This window comes from Myotis myotis, unplaced genomic scaffold (genome assembly GCF_014108235.1).
Source record: "Myotis myotis isolate mMyoMyo1 unplaced genomic scaffold, mMyoMyo1.p scaffold_m19_p_16, whole genome shotgun sequence".
NCBI classification, from domain to species: Eukaryota; Metazoa; Chordata; class Mammalia; order Chiroptera; family Vespertilionidae; genus Myotis; species Myotis myotis.
Genome location: NW_023416320.1, coordinates 46,740,223 through 46,757,373, shown reverse-complemented (window position 1 = coordinate 46,757,373; position 17,151 = coordinate 46,740,223). Strand labels below are relative to the sequence as shown.

The 17,151-nt window shown below is 40.3% G+C and overlaps 1 protein-coding gene across 5 annotated transcripts in view; it reads left to right on the top strand.

The window, feature by feature from the left end:
* The window catches only part of IL7 (interleukin 7), a 63,368-nt gene that overhangs the window by 36,716 nt on the left and 9,501 nt on the right, over positions 1-17,151 (top strand). For 4 of the 5 annotated variants that reach the window (XM_036338756.1, XM_036338753.1, XM_036338757.1 and 1 more), the window contains one exon: positions 16,097-16,177. The exons of the other annotated variant lie outside the window; for it this stretch is intronic. In XM_036338756.1, the coding sequence (XP_036194649.1) occupies positions 16,097-16,177 (81 nt within the window). The remainder of the gene's footprint in view (positions 1-16,096; positions 16,178-17,151) is intronic. 5 annotated transcript variants of the gene reach the window in all.

The following is a 17,151-nucleotide window of genomic DNA, read 5'->3' as shown; positions in this document are numbered from 1 at the left end:
GGCCCAGCTGTGAAGCAGTGCATGCTGCTGTGGGGTCTTGGGTCATCTTTTGGATGTTCTGGGTCTCTCTGACCCAGCTTCAGTTTGTTAGGTAATTTTAGATTGCAAAGGGCCAGGCCATTCATATGCAAAAGCCTCTGCCCACAGCTTGGGTGGGGCGGGGTCTCAAGGAATCAACAGGGCAGAGCAAACAGCTATAGATGATCCTCAGCCATGCCCTAAGAGGCCCCAGGTCTCAGTGTCCCGTGGTAATCACTGCAAGCACCTCTGAGAGTAAGCCACCCTCGAATTCCGTCTGATGCCAGACAGTCCAGTTTCTCCCCGAATGAGTCTGGGTCCCCAGAGACTCGCCAGGAACTGGAGTTCAGAGCCGTTGGGAGCTTGTGTCTCCCTCCTGATTGAAAAAGACAACCGTGTCCTCAGTTGCCAGCCCCTTCCGCGTGTGCCTCCATACCTCTGCACTTTACTTTCGCACCTCCTCTGAGTCTCAGTGTGCTTTTCTTTTTCCGTCTAGTTGTAGAATTTCCAGTCAGCCAGCCTTCCTGTGGTTCTGGATGATGTCCGTTTTGTCTTTTAGTTGTATTTTTTTTTTCTTTCTTTCTTTTTTTTTTTTTTTTAATATATTTTTATTGATTAAGATATTACATATGTGTCCTTGTCCCCACGTTACCCTCTACCCCCCACGCCCCCCACCCCCGCTCATGCCCTCACCCCCCCGTTGTCCATGTCCATTGATTAGGCCTATATGCTTGCATATAAGTCCTTTGGTTGATCTTTCCCCCTTACCCCCACCCTCCCCTACCTTCCCTCCAAGTCCCGACAGTCCAATCAATGCCTCTCCGTCTCTGGATCAGACCTTGTTCATCAGCTTATGTTGTTCATTATATTCCACAAATGAGTGAGATCCTGTGGTATTTATCTGCTCTCAAGTTCCATCCATGCTGTGGCAAATGGTAAGAGTTCCTTTTTCTTCTTCCTCTTCTTAAAGAATACCTTTCAGCATTTCATATAATGCTGGTTTGGTGGTGATGAACTCCTTTAGCTTTTTCTTATCCGTGAAGCTCTTTATCTGACCTTCTATTCTGAATGATAGCTTTGCTGGATAAAGTAATCTTGGTTGCAGGTTCTTGCTATTCATCACTTTGAATATTTCTTGCCACTCTCTTCTGGCCTGCATGGTTTCTGTTGAGAAATCAGCTGACAGTCGTATGGGTACTCCCTTGTAGGTAACTGACTGTCTTTCTCTTGCTGCTTTTAAGATTCTCTCTTTATCTTTTGCTCTTGGCATTTTAATTATGATGTATCTTGGTGTGGTCCTCCTTGGATTCCTTTTGTTTGGGGTTCTCTGCGCTTCCTGGACTTGTAAGTCCATTTCTTTCACCAGGTAGGGGAAGTTTTCTGTCATTATTTCTTCAAAAAGGTTTTCAATATCTTGCCCTCTCTCTCCTTCTGGTACCCCTATAATTCTGATGTTGGTACGCTTGAAGTTGTCCCAGAGGTTCCTTACACTATCTTCATATTTTTGGAATCTCTTTTCTTTTTTCTTTTTCGGTTGGGTATTTTTTGTTTCTTTGTATTTCAAATCTTTGACTTGATTCTTGGGATCCTCTTTTCTGCTGCTGGATCTCTGTAAATTATTCTTTATTTCAGTCAGTGTATGCTTAATTTCTAGTTGGTCCTTTTTCATGTCCTCCATGGTCTCCTATACTTATTGAGGGATTCATTAAATTTATCGGCGGTTTCCATAAAATTCTTGAAAAACCTTATAACCGTGGCCTTAAACTCTATATCCAATCGTTTGCTTTCCTCCATTTCTGCCATTTGTGACCTGTTTCTTTGTCTCCGCATTTTGGTTGCTTCCCTGTGTTGATAGAGTGGCTTTGTGTGCTAGGTGTCCTGTAAGGCCCAGTAGCTCAGCCTCCCCAGTTACCTGAGGTGGACACTCTTGGTGCACCCCCTCGTGGGCTTTGTGCACAGTCTTGTTGTAGCTATGCCTTGGTTGTTGTAGGATCACTGGGAGGAATTGACCTCCAGGGCAATTGGCAGCGAGAATCAGCTGCCCTGATGATGCTCAGCTGTGTAGCAATGCAAGCCGCTGTGGGGCCTGGGCCTTCTCTTGGAAGCTCTGAGTCTATCTGGCCCGGCTGCGGTTAGGTAATTACAGGTTGCAAATGGCCGGGGCATTCATATGCAAAAGCCTCTGCCGCAGCCTGGGTGGGGCGGGGTCTCAAGGAATCAAAGGGCTGAGAAAGCAGCTATGGCGGAGCCTCAGCCCTGCCCTAAGGAGTCGTGAGTCCCAGTGTCCCGGCAACGGCTGCAAGCACCTCTGAGGGAAAGCTGCTCTCAAGCTCGCCCGCTGCCAGACAGTCCAGTATTTCCCCGTATGAGCCCTGGGTCCCCAGAGACTTCCCGGAACAGGATTTCAGAGCCGTCGGGAGCTTGTGTCTCCCTCTGGATTCAAAAAGACAGCCGAGTCCTCAGGTGCCAGACCCTTTCCGCGCGCGCGAGCCCCCGTACCTCTGCACGCCACCTCCGCAGCTCCTCCCGCTCGCAGTGTGCTTTTCTCTCCTTCTAGTTGTAGAATTTACACTCAGCCAGCCCTCCTGTAGCTCTGGATGATGTCCACCTTGTGTTTTTGATGCATTTATCGATTGTTGTGGGAAGCAGAAATTTCCCGGTGTTTATCTATGCCGCCATCTTAGTTTCCCTTTTAGTTGTATTTTTGAAGTGGTTATGCAAGGCAGCAATTTCCCGGTATTTACCTATGCCGCCATCTTGGTTTCTCCTACCTTCTCTTTTCTTATTGAGTCAGCCAGGACTTCCAAAACAGTGTTGAAAGCAGTGGTGAGAAGGACATCCTTGCCTTGTTCCTGATCTTAGGAAAGCGTTGAAAGCATAATTTCTTGGGGTACAGAATTCTAGGTTGTTGGTTTTCTCTCTCAACACTTTAAACATTTCAGTTGGCTCTTTTCTTGCTTACATGTGTTCTGAGGATCAGTTGGTTATAATTCTTTGCTCCTTTATAAGTAAGGTCCCACCCCATACCTTTTTTTCTCCATGAATGTTTCATAATCTCTTATTTTCTAAACTTTGGGTGTGATATGCATAGGTATATGATTTAGGGCATTTATCCTACTTGGTAGTTCTTGAGCTTCCTTGTTCTATGGTTTTATGTGTGACATTAATTTGGAGAAAATTTTAGGTTATCATTGCTTCAAATACTGCTTCTTTTTTTTCTTCTTCTCTGATATTTACACTGTGCATATATTACACACTTTTGTAGGTGTCCACAGCTCTTAGCTATTCACTTTTGTTTCTCCCCCAGTATTTTCTTCTCTTTACTTTTCAGTTTTGGAAGTTTCCATTGTCATATCTCAAGTTCAGAGATTCTTTCCTCAGCCATGTTTGTTTAATAAAGAGCCCATTATTCTATTACAGTTTTTTTAATCTGTAGAATTTCTTATGCTTCTTTCTTAGAATTCCCACTTCAGTCTTATACATTTTATATTTTTCTTTTCTATTTTCTACCTTCCTTATTAAAGTCCTTGGCATGTATACCTTCTATTTCCCTTTCTTTTCTTAATGAGAAGCCAGGACTTCAAAAACAGCATCTGCTAATTCCAACATCTCTGCCATATCAAACTCTGGTTCTGATAAATGCTCTGTTTCTTCCAATTGTACTTGTATTGCCTTTTCGTATGCCTGGTAACTTTTGTTGAAATGTGAACAGGTTGTACTGGGTAAAAAGATGTGTGGTAAATAGGCTTTAGTAAGGGAGTGGGAAGTGTGGGGAGAAGGGAAGCATCTTATGGTCCCTGAGTAGGTTTTAGTCTTTTTATGAGTCTGTGCCCCTGGGCTGTAACTTGACTAGTGTTTCTCAGTACTTGCCACCCATAGGTTAGACAGAATGGCTAGAGGGGACTAAGGTGGGTATTTTCCTTACACAATATAGATTAGGCTGTGATAAAACCCCAGTAGGTTAGGCTCTGGTTATAGTTTCTCCTGAGAGCAGACCTTGTTAAGAAAATAATTCTCTAGAGGGTTTCCAAAATGGTGGTGGAGTAAGTGGAAGCTACACCAACACTCTCGCAGGACCAAACTGGAAATACAACTAAAATACAGAAAAACCACCTTGAAAAATCAACTACAGACTAACTGGAGAGAATTCTGATAACTAAGAATGTAAAGTGGAGACTGCAGAGAGACTAGTAGGAGGGGCAGAGACACAAGAGGGCTGGCTGGGCTCCTACAGTTAGCAGCTGAAGTTCCTGAGGAATAGCTCAGCTGTGTGTGTTGCGGGGGGCATCCCCACTGAGAACTCTGGGATCTAAACTCCAAGCTGGGCTCCCCATCCCCGAGCACCAGAACTGAGAAAGGTGCCCATACAACAACTGGCTGTGAAAAGCAGCAGGGTTGCTATCTACCAAGGAAAGAAGGCTGGAAATGCAGGCACCCTCTTAAAGGGCCAATGCACAAAATTTCATGTGCAGCCACTCTCCTTGGGCTCTGGCAGAGGGAGAGCAGAGTGGACTGGAGCTGCATGGAGAGAGTCCAAGGTTGGGAGCTGTGGGATTTGAGTCCAGAGGGCAGCCACCCTGGTTTCCTGTGCTGAATCTTTCCCTCATGCTGCAGAGTTACATCTTTCTCCTGTAGACCTTTGCTATACTATACAGGTGACTTTTTCCTGGGGAGAAGGCAGCTAGCCAACCCTGGTGGAAGACCTCTCACCCCACCCTGTGGTCAATAGCCTGAATCTCATCCAGACTGAGTGCCAGTGGGATTGCAGGCAGAGGCAGATTTCTGGAGGCATTGAGTTTTGCCCGATCTCATCCTGGGCCCAAGGCTAAGAAAAGCAGACACTATTGCACATCTTGGTCCTTTTCAAAGGTTCCCACAGCCCCAGCAGAGGGAGCCACAAGCTGTGGATTGCTGATACGTCAAACAGGTATTCAGGGCCAGTCACAAACAGCATCTGACATTGCCCTGCACTAGAGATTGGGAGTCACAGCATATCTACCTAATACAGAGACACAAAACCAAACAGGCAGCCAAAATGCAAAGACAAATAAAAAGCCCCAAATGAAAGAACAAGAGAATTCTCCAGAAGAAGAGATAAAATAAATAAAGATAAGAAGTTTATCAAACATAAAGTTCGGGATAATGATGGCAAGGATGCTCAAGAGCATGAGAAAAGATGTAGCAATTATGAAAAAAAACAGTTGGAAATAAAGAATGACATATAATTAATAAAGAACACATTGGAAGAAATGCACAGAAGATTTGAGAAAGCTGAGAATTGGATCAGTGTATTAGAGGATAGGTAGAAAAATACCATTTAATCAGAGAACCAAAAAGAAAAAAAAAAGTGAAAAAAAACAGGAGGACAGCTTAAAGGAGCTGTGGGACAACACGAAACATAACAATGTTCGCATAATAGGCATAAAGAAAGTGAAGAAAGTGAGCAAGGGATAGAGAACATGTTTGAAGAAACAATGGCAGAAAACTTTCCTAACCTGGTGAAGGGAAAAGTCACACACATTCAGGAGGCACAGAGAGTCCTAAGCAAGAAGAACCCAAACAAGCCCATGCCCAGACACATCATAATTTAAATGCCAAAAATTTAAGACAAAAAGAGACTCTTAAAGGCAGAAAGAGAAAAACAATTTGTTACCTACAAAGAAGCTCCCATAAAGCTGTCAGCTAATTTTTCGTCAGAAACTCTACAGTCCAGAAGGAAATGGCATGAACTATTCAAGGTAATGAAAAGCAAGAATATAAAACCAAGTTTATATGTCCAACAAGGCTATCATTCAATATAGATGGTGAAATAAAGATCTTTCCAGAGGGAAAAAAAGGCTAAATAAGTTTATCACTACCAAACCAGCACAGTAAGAAATGCCAAAGGTACTGTTGTAATAAGAAGAAATAGAGAGAGAAACATTGGCATACAGAATTTAAATGGCAATAAATAAGCACCTATCAATAATAACCTTAAATGTAAATGAAATAAATGCTCCAATCAAAAGACATGGGGTAGCTGAATAGATACAAAAACATGACCCAATTATATGCTGTCTACAAAAGACCCACCTCAGAACAAAAGACACACACTATGAGAAAGAAGGGATGGAAAAACATTTTCCATGCAAATGTAAATAAAAAAAAAAAGGTTGGGGTGGCAATACTCATATCTGACAAAGTAGACTTCAAAATGAAGGCCATAACAAGAGACAATAAAGGTCACTACATAATACTAAAAAGTCTCAATCCAACAAGAGGATATAACCCAGGTAAACATATATGCACCCAATATAGCAGTGACTACATATAAAAATAAAAAATTCAGGAGGACTTTAAGGAAAGATTTACAGCAATACAATCATAGTAAGAGACTTTACACCCCACTGACTTCAGTGGAAAGATCTCCCAGACAAAATTAACAAGGAAACAGAGACTCTAAATTACAACCTAGATCAGATGTATTTAATTGACATTTATAGAACATTTCACCCCAAAGCTGCAGAATATACATTCCTCTCTAGTGCACATGGGTCATTCTCAAATGTAAACCACATGTTAGGGCACAAGTCTATACAAGTTCAAGAAGGTTGAAATCATATCAAGCATCTTCTCAGATCACAATGTAATAAAATTAGAAATCAACTATAGTAAAAACACTCGGACATATGGAGGCTAAATAGCATGTTATTAAGTAATGAATGAGTTACCAATACGAAAGCAAAAACTTCCTGGAAACAAATGAAAGTGAACACACAGCAGCCCAAAATCAATGGGACACAGTGAACGCAGTCCTGAGAGGGAAGTTTTAAGAAAAATCCTATATAATAAAGATGTAATATGCAAATGGCTATTATGCCGTGAAGTGTAACGACCGACCGTGTCATGACCAGGTCAGCAGGAGGGTGAGGCAGTGAGCTACAAGCAGGCAGCAGAGAGCTACAGGAGGGGGCAGGGCAGCAAGCTATAAGGCGGGGGCCGGGGGGGTGGTGAGCTACAGGAGGGCAGAGCAGAGGGCGGAGAGCTACAGGAGAGCAGCAGCGAGCTACTGGCACACGGATTTGTGCACAGGGCTACTAGTTAATAATAAACTACTTAACCCTACAACTTAAAAAATTAGAAATAGAATAAGAAAAGCCCAGAGTAAGTAGAAGGAAGGAAATACTAAACAGACAAGGAGAAATAAATGACACAGAGACAAAAAGAAAAAAAATACAAAAGATCAATGAAATCAAGAGCTGGTTCTTTGAAAAGATAAGCAAGATTAATGGACCCTTAGCCAGACTCATCAAGAAACAGAGAGAGCACCCAAATAAATAAGATCAGAAACGGAAGTGGTGAAGTAACAACTAACACCACAGAAATACAAAGGATTGAAAGAAAATACTATTAACAACTAGATGCCAACAACAATGGACAAATTCCTAGAAAAATACAATTCTGCAAAACTGAATCGGGAAGAGTCAGAAAACCTGACTAGGCCAATCACAACCGATGAAATTGAAGCAGAAAACTCCCAGCAAACAAAAGCCCTGGTCCTTGCCCTAACCCAGTGGTTCTCAACCTTCCTAATGCTGCGACTCTTTAATACAGTTCCTCATGTTGTGGTGACCCCCAACCATAAAATTATTTTCATTGCTACTTCATAACTGTAATTTTGCTACTGTAAACAATATGGAATTGTATATGTGTTTTCCGATGGTCTTAGGAAACCCCTGTGAAAGGGTCGTTCGACCCCCAAAGGGGTCGCGACCCACAGGTTGAGAACCACTGCAGCCTAACCGGTTTTGTTCAGTGGATAGAGCGTCAGCCTGCAGACTGAAGGGTCCCAGGTTTGATTCTGGTCAAGGGGCACATTGGTTGCGGGCACATTCCCAGTAGGGGGTGTGCAGGAGGCAGCTGATAGATGTTTCTCTCTCATCGATGTTTCTAATTCTCTATACCTCTCCCTTCCTCTCTGTAAAAAATCAATAAAATATATTTTTTTAAAAAAAGCCCTGGTCCAGATGGATTCACAGGGGAGTTTTACCAAACATTCAAAGAAGAAGTAATAACTATCCTAATCAAACTATCCCCAAAAAAAAATCCCAGAGGAAGGAACACTTCCAACCTCTTTTTATGAGGCCAGCATTCTCCCAATTCCAAAACCAGATAAAGACACTACAAAGAAAATTACAGGCCAATATCCCTGATGAACATAGATGCTAAAATCCTCAACAAAATATTAGCAAATCAGATCCAGCAATATACTAAAAAGATCATACACCTTGAGCAAGTGTAATTGATTCCAGGAATGCAAGACAAGTACAATATTTGCAAATTAATAAGCATCAAACATCACATAAACAAATTGAAAGACAAAAATCACATTATCATATCAATAGATGCAGAAAAAGCATTCAACAAAATCTAACACCCAATTTTTATAATATATTTTTTATTGTTTTCAGAGAGGAAAGGATGGGGAGAGAGAGAGAGAAATTTAAATGGTGATAGAATAATTGATAGGATGTCTCTTGGTCTCTTGCATGCCCCAAGCTGGGGATCAAGCCCACAACCCAGGCATGAATAAATAAATTATATATATATATATATATATATATATATATATATATATATATATATATATATTCCTGATGGGGAATTGAACTGTAACCTCCTGGTTCATAGGTCAAAGCTCAACCACTGAGCTATGCCAGCCAAGCCCAACACCCTTTTTTTGATAAAAACTTTCAGCAAAGTGGGAATATAGGGATCATATCTCAACATAATAAAAGCCATATGTAACAAACCTAAAGCCAACATCATACTCAATGGGAAAAAACTAAAACCACTTCCTCTAACAGGAAGAAGACAGTGATGTCTGCTTTCACCACTCTTATTCAACATAGTACTGGAAGTCTTAGCCACAGTGATCACACAAGAAGAAGGAAAAAAAGGCAACTATATTAGAAAGAAGGAAGTAAAACTCTGATTATTCCCAGATGACATGATACTGTACATAGAAAACCCTAAAGACTCCACCAAAAAACTATTGGGTTTAATAAAGGAATTTGGCGATGTAGCAGGATACAAAATTAACACCCAGAAATTGATGGCATTTTTATGCAACAATAATGAATTCTCAGAAAGAGAAACTAAACAAGCAGTCCCATTTATCATTGCAAGAAAAAAATTAAGATACTTAGGAATAAACTTAAAGAAGTAAAAGACGTATACTCAGAAAACTTTAGGAAGTTGAAGAAAGAGATAGAAGAAGATATAAACAAGTGGAAGAATATACCGTGTTCTTGAATTGGTAGAATTAACATAATTAAAATGACCATACTACCCAAAGCAATCTATAGATTCAATGCAATCCCTATTAAAATACCTATTAAAAAGCAATAACATATTTCACAGATCTAGAACAAATACTTCAAAAATTTATATGGGAGCCAAAAAGCCCCTGAATAGCTGCAGCAATCTTGAGAAAGAAGAACAAAGTTGGAGGGATCACAATAACAGATATCAAATTTTACTACAAAGCTACCGTAATCAAAACAGTCTGGTGCTTTCATAAGAACAGTCAGACAGATCAGTGGAACAGAACAGAGACCCCAGAAATTGACCTAAACCATTACTCTCAATTAATATTCGACAAAGGAGGCAAAAGCATTCAATGGAGTCAAGACAGTCTCTTCAGTCAATGGTGTTGGGATAATTGGATGTGCAAAAAAATGAAACTAGACCACCAACTTACACCATACACAAGAATAAAATTAACATGGAAAAAAGACTTAAAATGTAAATCTTGATACTATAAAAATCTAAGAAGAAACCATAGGCAGCAAAATCTCAGATATCTCTTGTAGCAGTATGTTTGCTGATACATCTCCTAGAGCAGGGGTTCCTCAAACTACGGCCCGCGGGCCACATGCAAATACAAATATTGTATTTGTTCCCATTTTGTTTTTTTACTTCAAAATAAGATATGTGCAGTGTGCATAGGAATTTGTTCATAGTTTGTTGTTTTTTTTTAACTATAGTCCGGCCCTCCAACGGTCTGAGGGACAGTGAACTGGCCCCCTTTTTAAAAAGTTTGAGGACCCCTGTCCTAGAGCAAAGGAAACTAAGAAGGATATAAACAAATGGGACTACATCAAAATAAAAAGCTCATAGCAAAAGAAACCATCAACAACATGAAAAGGGAGCCCACTGTATGGAAGAACATACTTGGCAATGATACATCTGATAAAGAGTTAATATCCAAAATATATAAGAAACTCATACAACTTAACAAAAGGAAGACAAACAATCCAATTAAAAACTGGGCAAAGGACCTAAATAGACACCTCTCCAAAGTGGACATACAGATGGCCAAGAGACATATGAAAAATTGCTCAAAGTCACTGATCATTAGAGAGATGCAAATCAAAACGACAATGAGGTATCACCTCTCACCTGTCAGAATGATTATCATCAACAAATGACAAGTGTTGGAGAGTATGTGGGAAAAAGGGAACCCTAGTATACTGCTGGTGGGAATGCAGACTGGTGCAGCCATTATGGAAAACATATGGAGTTTCCTCAAAAAATTAATTATGGAACTGCCATTTGACCCAGTGACCCCACTTCTAGGAATATATCCTAAGAAACCTGAAACACTAATCCAAAAGAATGTATGCACCCCTGTGTTCATAGCAGCTTTATTTACAACTAGAGGCCTGATGCACGAAAATTCATGCAAGAGTAAGCCTTCCTTCCCCCGGCTGCCGGCACTGGCTTCTCTCTGGCACCCAGGACCCAGCTGCTTCCCTCCTCCGGCTGCCCGCAGACACCCGGGACCCAGGCTGGCTTCCCTTGGGCCCCGGCTTTGTCAGGAAGGACATCCAGAATGACATCCAGAAGATGTCAGGTCTACTTAGCATATTACCAATTTGTTATTATAGGTAGCTAAGATCTGGAAACAGCCCATGTGCCCATCAGTAAATGAGTGGATAAAAAAGCTGTGGTACATTTATACCATGGAATACTATGCAGCAGTATAAAAGGATATCTCCCCCTTTGAGACAGCATGGAGAAACCTGGAGAGTATTGCGCTAAGAGAAATAAGCTTCTCAGAGAAAGACAAGTATCACATGATCTCACTCATATGTGGAATCTAATGAACCAAATAAAATGATGAACAAAATGGATCCAGAGATATAGAAGATGGAACAGACTGACAAATCACAGGGAAGACCATGAAGGGTGGGTGGGTGAGAAGAGATCAATCAAAAAACATGTATGCATATATGCATAATCCATGGACACAGACAATATGGGGCGGGCTAGAAGAGGTCAATGGAGATGAAAAAAGGGGACATGTGAAATACTTTCAACAATAAAGATTTGGAAAAGAAAAAGAACATAATACTCTGGCATATTTCAGGATGGTTTTCCTCCCCTCCCTCTGCCAGGAGCATAAAGCGATTTTTTCAGATATTCACTGTGAGGAAATCATAAAAATCCTGCAGGTAAAATTCAGAAAAATGCTCCCCCACCCCCACCCCTGATGATAGGATCTTCTTAGAGTCTTTAGCTCTCAGACTTGTCCACTCTGAGCTTTCAGCAATTAATTCACCAACTGTAGTTGAGGTTTCCCTACCCAGCACTGTTTCCATGAGGTTTTTGCTCCTCTACATTGTTATTATTGTGTCTACCTGTCTGTCTCTCCAATATTTGGGGCAGCAGTTTGCCCGGTGACCTCACTTTTCTGATGGATATAAGAAGAGTTCCAGATTCTTTAGTCTGTTCAACTTCTTACAAGTTATGATGAAACTAGAGGCCGGGTGCACGAAATTCATGCATTCGGGGGGGGGGGGGCCTTCAGCCCAGCCTGCACCCAGTCCGGGAGCCCTCAGGAGATGTCCAATTGACGGCTTAGACCCGATCCCCATGGGGAGCGGGCCTAAGCCGTCAGTTGGACATCCTCAGCACTGCCATGGAGGTGGGAGAGGCTCCCGCCACCGCTGCTTCACTTGCCAGCTGTGAGCCCAGCTTCTGGCTGAGCAGCGCTCCCCCAGTGGGAGCACACTGACCACCAGGGGGCAGCTCCTGCATTAAGCGTCTGTCCCCTGGCGGTCAGTGCACGTCATACTGACCGGTCATTCTGCAGTTCAGTCAATTTGCATATTAGCCTTTTATTATATAGAATGGTGACTCCTAGAGTACTTATGCGCCAGACTAGAAACAGGATGTCCTCCAAGCAACTCTGTTTTCATAATAATATTTCTTTGGCTTATATAGTATTTAATTAAGTGATATATAAATAAGTATGACTTTAGGGTTAAGGAATTGATTTAGTAAATACGTGACTCGAATCATGGGAGTAAAAATAGATGAGTATATTAGAAACTAAACTATTCAGTGAGAGTATTTAGTGTGCTATGGGCATTATTTAAGTCAAGAATTTTTACAGAAGGAATAGAGAATTGACAAACCCAGCAAGTTAGTTGAATGGAGATCAACTATGAGAAATTATACATATGTTCATGTAGCTGAACAATAATCCAATCTATTGTAGCATCCCTTCAAAAACTAACCATAAAATCAAAAAGGAACTGCTATGTATTGATACTACTAAAATAAATGAACAAATATAAATTATCAAATGAATACATAAGGAAAATGAAGAATTTAGAAAACAGGTTAATTGTCCATGAGAGCAGTAGAAAATGTCAAACAATTTTCTCTTAACACTTAGAAACCAAATTAAAAAGAGCTCAAAATAATATAATATTGGGTGAAAGATAGAAAAGGAAAGAAAGTGAGTTCTCTAGATTTTAGGGGGAGAATGGGGATTAAAATAAAAATCATAAATAAGTGTCCCATTAGAACAGGCGTATGAAAGACATGATGGAGGAAAATGACACAAAATAACATGTTTTAAAAATCAAAGACAAATATATAAAAGGAAAAGTGATATACAAAATTCATTGTATACATTATTATTGTTTCTGAAAAATAGACTGTTACAACAAGAAATCAAAGATAGACTAAAACTACTGAAATGAAAGAAGTACTTTAAAAAACTGAAAGGACATGTATTTTAGGAACAGCTGATCTAAAATAATGTTTTTTACTGGAAAATATTGAAGTTCAGAGTCAATGTGATCTTGGCCTTTCCCTTGTGATTTTCCATAGTCATAATATATATTAATAAATCTTCAGATATGTCAAGATGCCTATAAGAAACTATTATTGGTAAAGAAATTCTACCATTTGTTAGATCAAAAGATGGGTAGGGAGCTTCTTTCCAACTCTTTGATTCTATAAATCTTAGTCTGTGTCATCCTTCTTATAGGGCTTCAATGAAAATAGATTCAGAAAGAAAATGTAACTGTACAGCTGTACACTTACGTTTAATTTATTCATAGAGTGCACTGAAGTCAACTAGCCAAGAATAATTGTGACTTTTATAGAAGTCAGCCTTTCCAGTGAATAGTAACATCTGTATATATTAGAGCAGTGATGGCGAACCTTTTGAGCTTGGTATGTCAGCATTTTGAAAAACCCTAACTTAACTCTGGTGCCGTGTCACATATAGAAATTTTTTGATATTTGCAACCATAGTAAAACAAAGACTTATATTTTTGATATTTATTTTATATATTTAAATGCCATTTAACAAAGAAAAATCAACCAAAAAAATGAGTTTGCGTGTTGCCTCTGACACGCGTGTCATAGGTTCGCCTTCACTGTACTAGAGCAAACACTTGGCAAACAAATCAACTGGTATAACATTACCTTTCTGTACCTGCCCCAACTGAGTTTTGTCAAATACACAGGCTTAGGATGACTTCTCAAATATTTATATGTCATGCCCCCAAAAAATTGGCACTAATTCTGTGACACATTTTCATACAATATTTTTTGTTAAATTGGAAAATAACAGGGATTAGCTGTACATTTGAGTTCTCTTTTTTTAGAAGAATGGTATAGCCAAAAAAAAATGAATGAGTATTTTATCAAAGAGAAATGTATATGTGACAATCTCCTCCTTTGGACTAAATGGAAGCCAATAAGAAAATGACTTAATAGACAAGTATTAATTCTCAACTACATTTCAGGAATGTGTATAAGGGCAGCCTGAGGATAGTTATAAAGAATACTAGTAGCCCTGCGCACGAATCTGTGTGCCAGTAGGTCGCTGCCACCCTCCTGTAGCTCTCCACCTACTGCCCCGCCCTCCTGTAACTCCCCCCACCCCTCCTCATAGCTTGTTGCCCTGCCCTCTCCTGTAGCTCTCTGCCTCCTGCTTGCCTGCTGCCCTGGCCCTCCTGTAGCTCCCTGCAGCCCATTTGTACCTCACTGGCCCACCCTCCTGCTGATCCGTGATCTGGTCGTGATGTGCTTGGTCATTGTGCCTCAGGGCATAACGACTAATTAGCATATTTCTCTCCTATTATATAGGATATGTGTTTGCACTAGAGGCGTCTGCAGTATGACTGGGGTGGTTGGTACTAACAAATCTGTTTGCAAAAACACTTCTCCAAAGATAAGGAAAAGTTATGTAAAAATGTCCAATGAGTACAACACCACCATTTATATCAAACTACACAAGAAACTAGGACTGTTTTCTTATCTTTGATTCCCCAGAGGGCTTGGTAGAGGGCCTTGCACATTGGCTCCCGCTAGGTGTTGAATGTTAAGTGAATAATTACGTGCTCAGACACTGATTCCTGAAGGTAAAACAGAGAGTATGCTCATTTAGGGTCAGTATGAACCCAGAAACCATCTATGCTTTTCACAGGTGACAAGGGTCATGCACTTTCTAAGATGTAGAGATTAGAAGCCCATGACTAAATCCTGCAATTACTCCACTTCTTATTCCGTTTTTCGGTGACAACATACAGGCTAAGTCTGCTTGGAGTTCTGGAGGCTGATAGCATAAACGGAGTTTGCCAGGCAGACCTAGTCCACCCTTGTGCATCAGAGAATATAAGTCCTTAGGAAATTCTTCCTAATCCTGCCACTAAGTTCTTGATTCAGGTCATCCCCACCTTCGAATACCACATTCCTTAGGAAGGCAGTATGGGAATGCACTACTCTACCTTCCCACTCCTATATTACAACTAGAGGCCCGGTGCATGAAAATCGTGCACTGGGGAGGGTCCCTCAGCCTGGTCTGCACCTCTCGCAGTCCAGGACCCCTTGAGGGATGTCTTTCTGCTGGCTTAGGCCCAATGCCCCCAGGGATTGGGCCTAAGCCAGCAATCAGACATCCCTCTTGCAGTTCGGGGCTCTCGCCATCCAAGACCCCAACACCCCTCACTTTTTACCGCCCACCTGCAGCAGAGGCAGGAGAGGCTCCTGCCACCACTGCTGTGCTTGCCAGCCGTGAACCCAGCTTCTGGCTAAGTGGCACTCCTCCTGTGGGAGCTCACTGACCACCAGGGGGCAGCTCCTGCATTGAGTGTCTGCCCCCTGGTGGTTAGTGTGAGTCATAGTGACTGGTCATTCTGCCATTCAGTCAATTTGCATATTAGAGTTTTATTATATAGACTAGATACAATATACACAGATGCCATTCCATTGTTTCTTAGCAAATGCCCACCTCAACCATCCCAAACAAGTTGGATTGTTAAAAATGCTGCAGAATGACTCTACTTTACTCTCACTCTCAAGAGTTTTTCCTTTCATTCTAATGAAAATTCCCTTTTTTACTATTTGATAGTGGCAGTAAATTGGGCCAAATAATCTCTTAAATGCATTTCAACTTTAAGATCTCAAAGTTACAATATTTTCTGTTCATAGTATAACTTCTAAAATAGGTGCTTTTATGCCCTAAATGAGTCAGATTCTTTCAATGATTTCTGGGGTTAAACTATGGAGTCGGGAGGGAGCTCTGTGTCTGTGGGGCTTTGTGTATATACTTGTTTATTCTTCAACTATGGAAACTATTCTTCATGCATAGTCAGCTAAGCCAAGGTAAAGGTATTTTCCTGAAAATGTACATATAACTACCAAGTATTATAACATTGTTATTTTTATAATTACTCCATATTAGAAAACTCCCCAGTTTAATAATTTAATTTTATATTATTTATTACAGGACAGGATAAGAGAAAATGATAGCAATTGCCTGAATAATGAACCTAACTTTTTTAAAAAGCATTCATGTGATGATGATAAGGTAATGATAATTATTTGGAGTTTGTATGTCATTCGAGCTTGATTTCATAGAAGCTTATATGCTTTTGTATCTGTTAGATAATTATATTGATTATATTAATAACTTATTCTTTTGGCTCTAAGCAGGCAGTTCCCATTGATCTATTAAGTCATCCTGTGGTGTTCTTTTATACTCTTGTTTTACAAATAGTCCTGCACTTATTTGATAAATATGTTTACTTTAGCATTTCATTTTTCACTTATAAAATGCTAGAACTGTTGAATTCAAAGAGACACACATCTCTTATTTCTGAAATCTTTATGAAGGAAAACGCTTGTTAGGGCATAATTTAGTTGTAGGCATTTAGAAATTGTTTTCTTTTAATATTTGCTAATCTTCACACCACGACAACTTCTAGTTGGTGTAAAACTTTCAACAAATGCTTGTGTGATTTCTTTCCACAAAAACCAGTGTGGTATTCAACAGTCTTTTAAAAAAATAATAGCAGAGTTAACCTTATGGCATCTAATAGTCTATAGTCATAAGTTCTTATTTTTAAAATTTCTATAATTACAGTGTGATTTGTTTTAGGTGAATATGACTCTTTATTTTCCTATTACCAGCTACTCATCCATAGCTCAAAATGTACAACATCATAACAATAAGAAAGCCACACATACCTTTCATTGTCATTGCTTCCAGAAGACCTCTCCCTTGGTTATCTTGCTTAAAATTAAATAAACTTGTTATGTGTCCACCCACAAGTGGTAAGATCACACATACATTACAGAGAAAGAGAATTTTAAAAGCTAATCATTAAACTGAGTTCCAGGCCCTTCAGGCTGTCAGCTTCTAGGCCACAGTTTCAGTCCAGTTACTTGTCAGTCATGTGATTAACTGGAAAAGAAAGCTGGGTGGAGGTGGGGTATTGCTTAGCAACAGGGTTCTGGCTTTAGGATCCTTAAGAAAGCTTTTCATTTCATAATATTTTATTT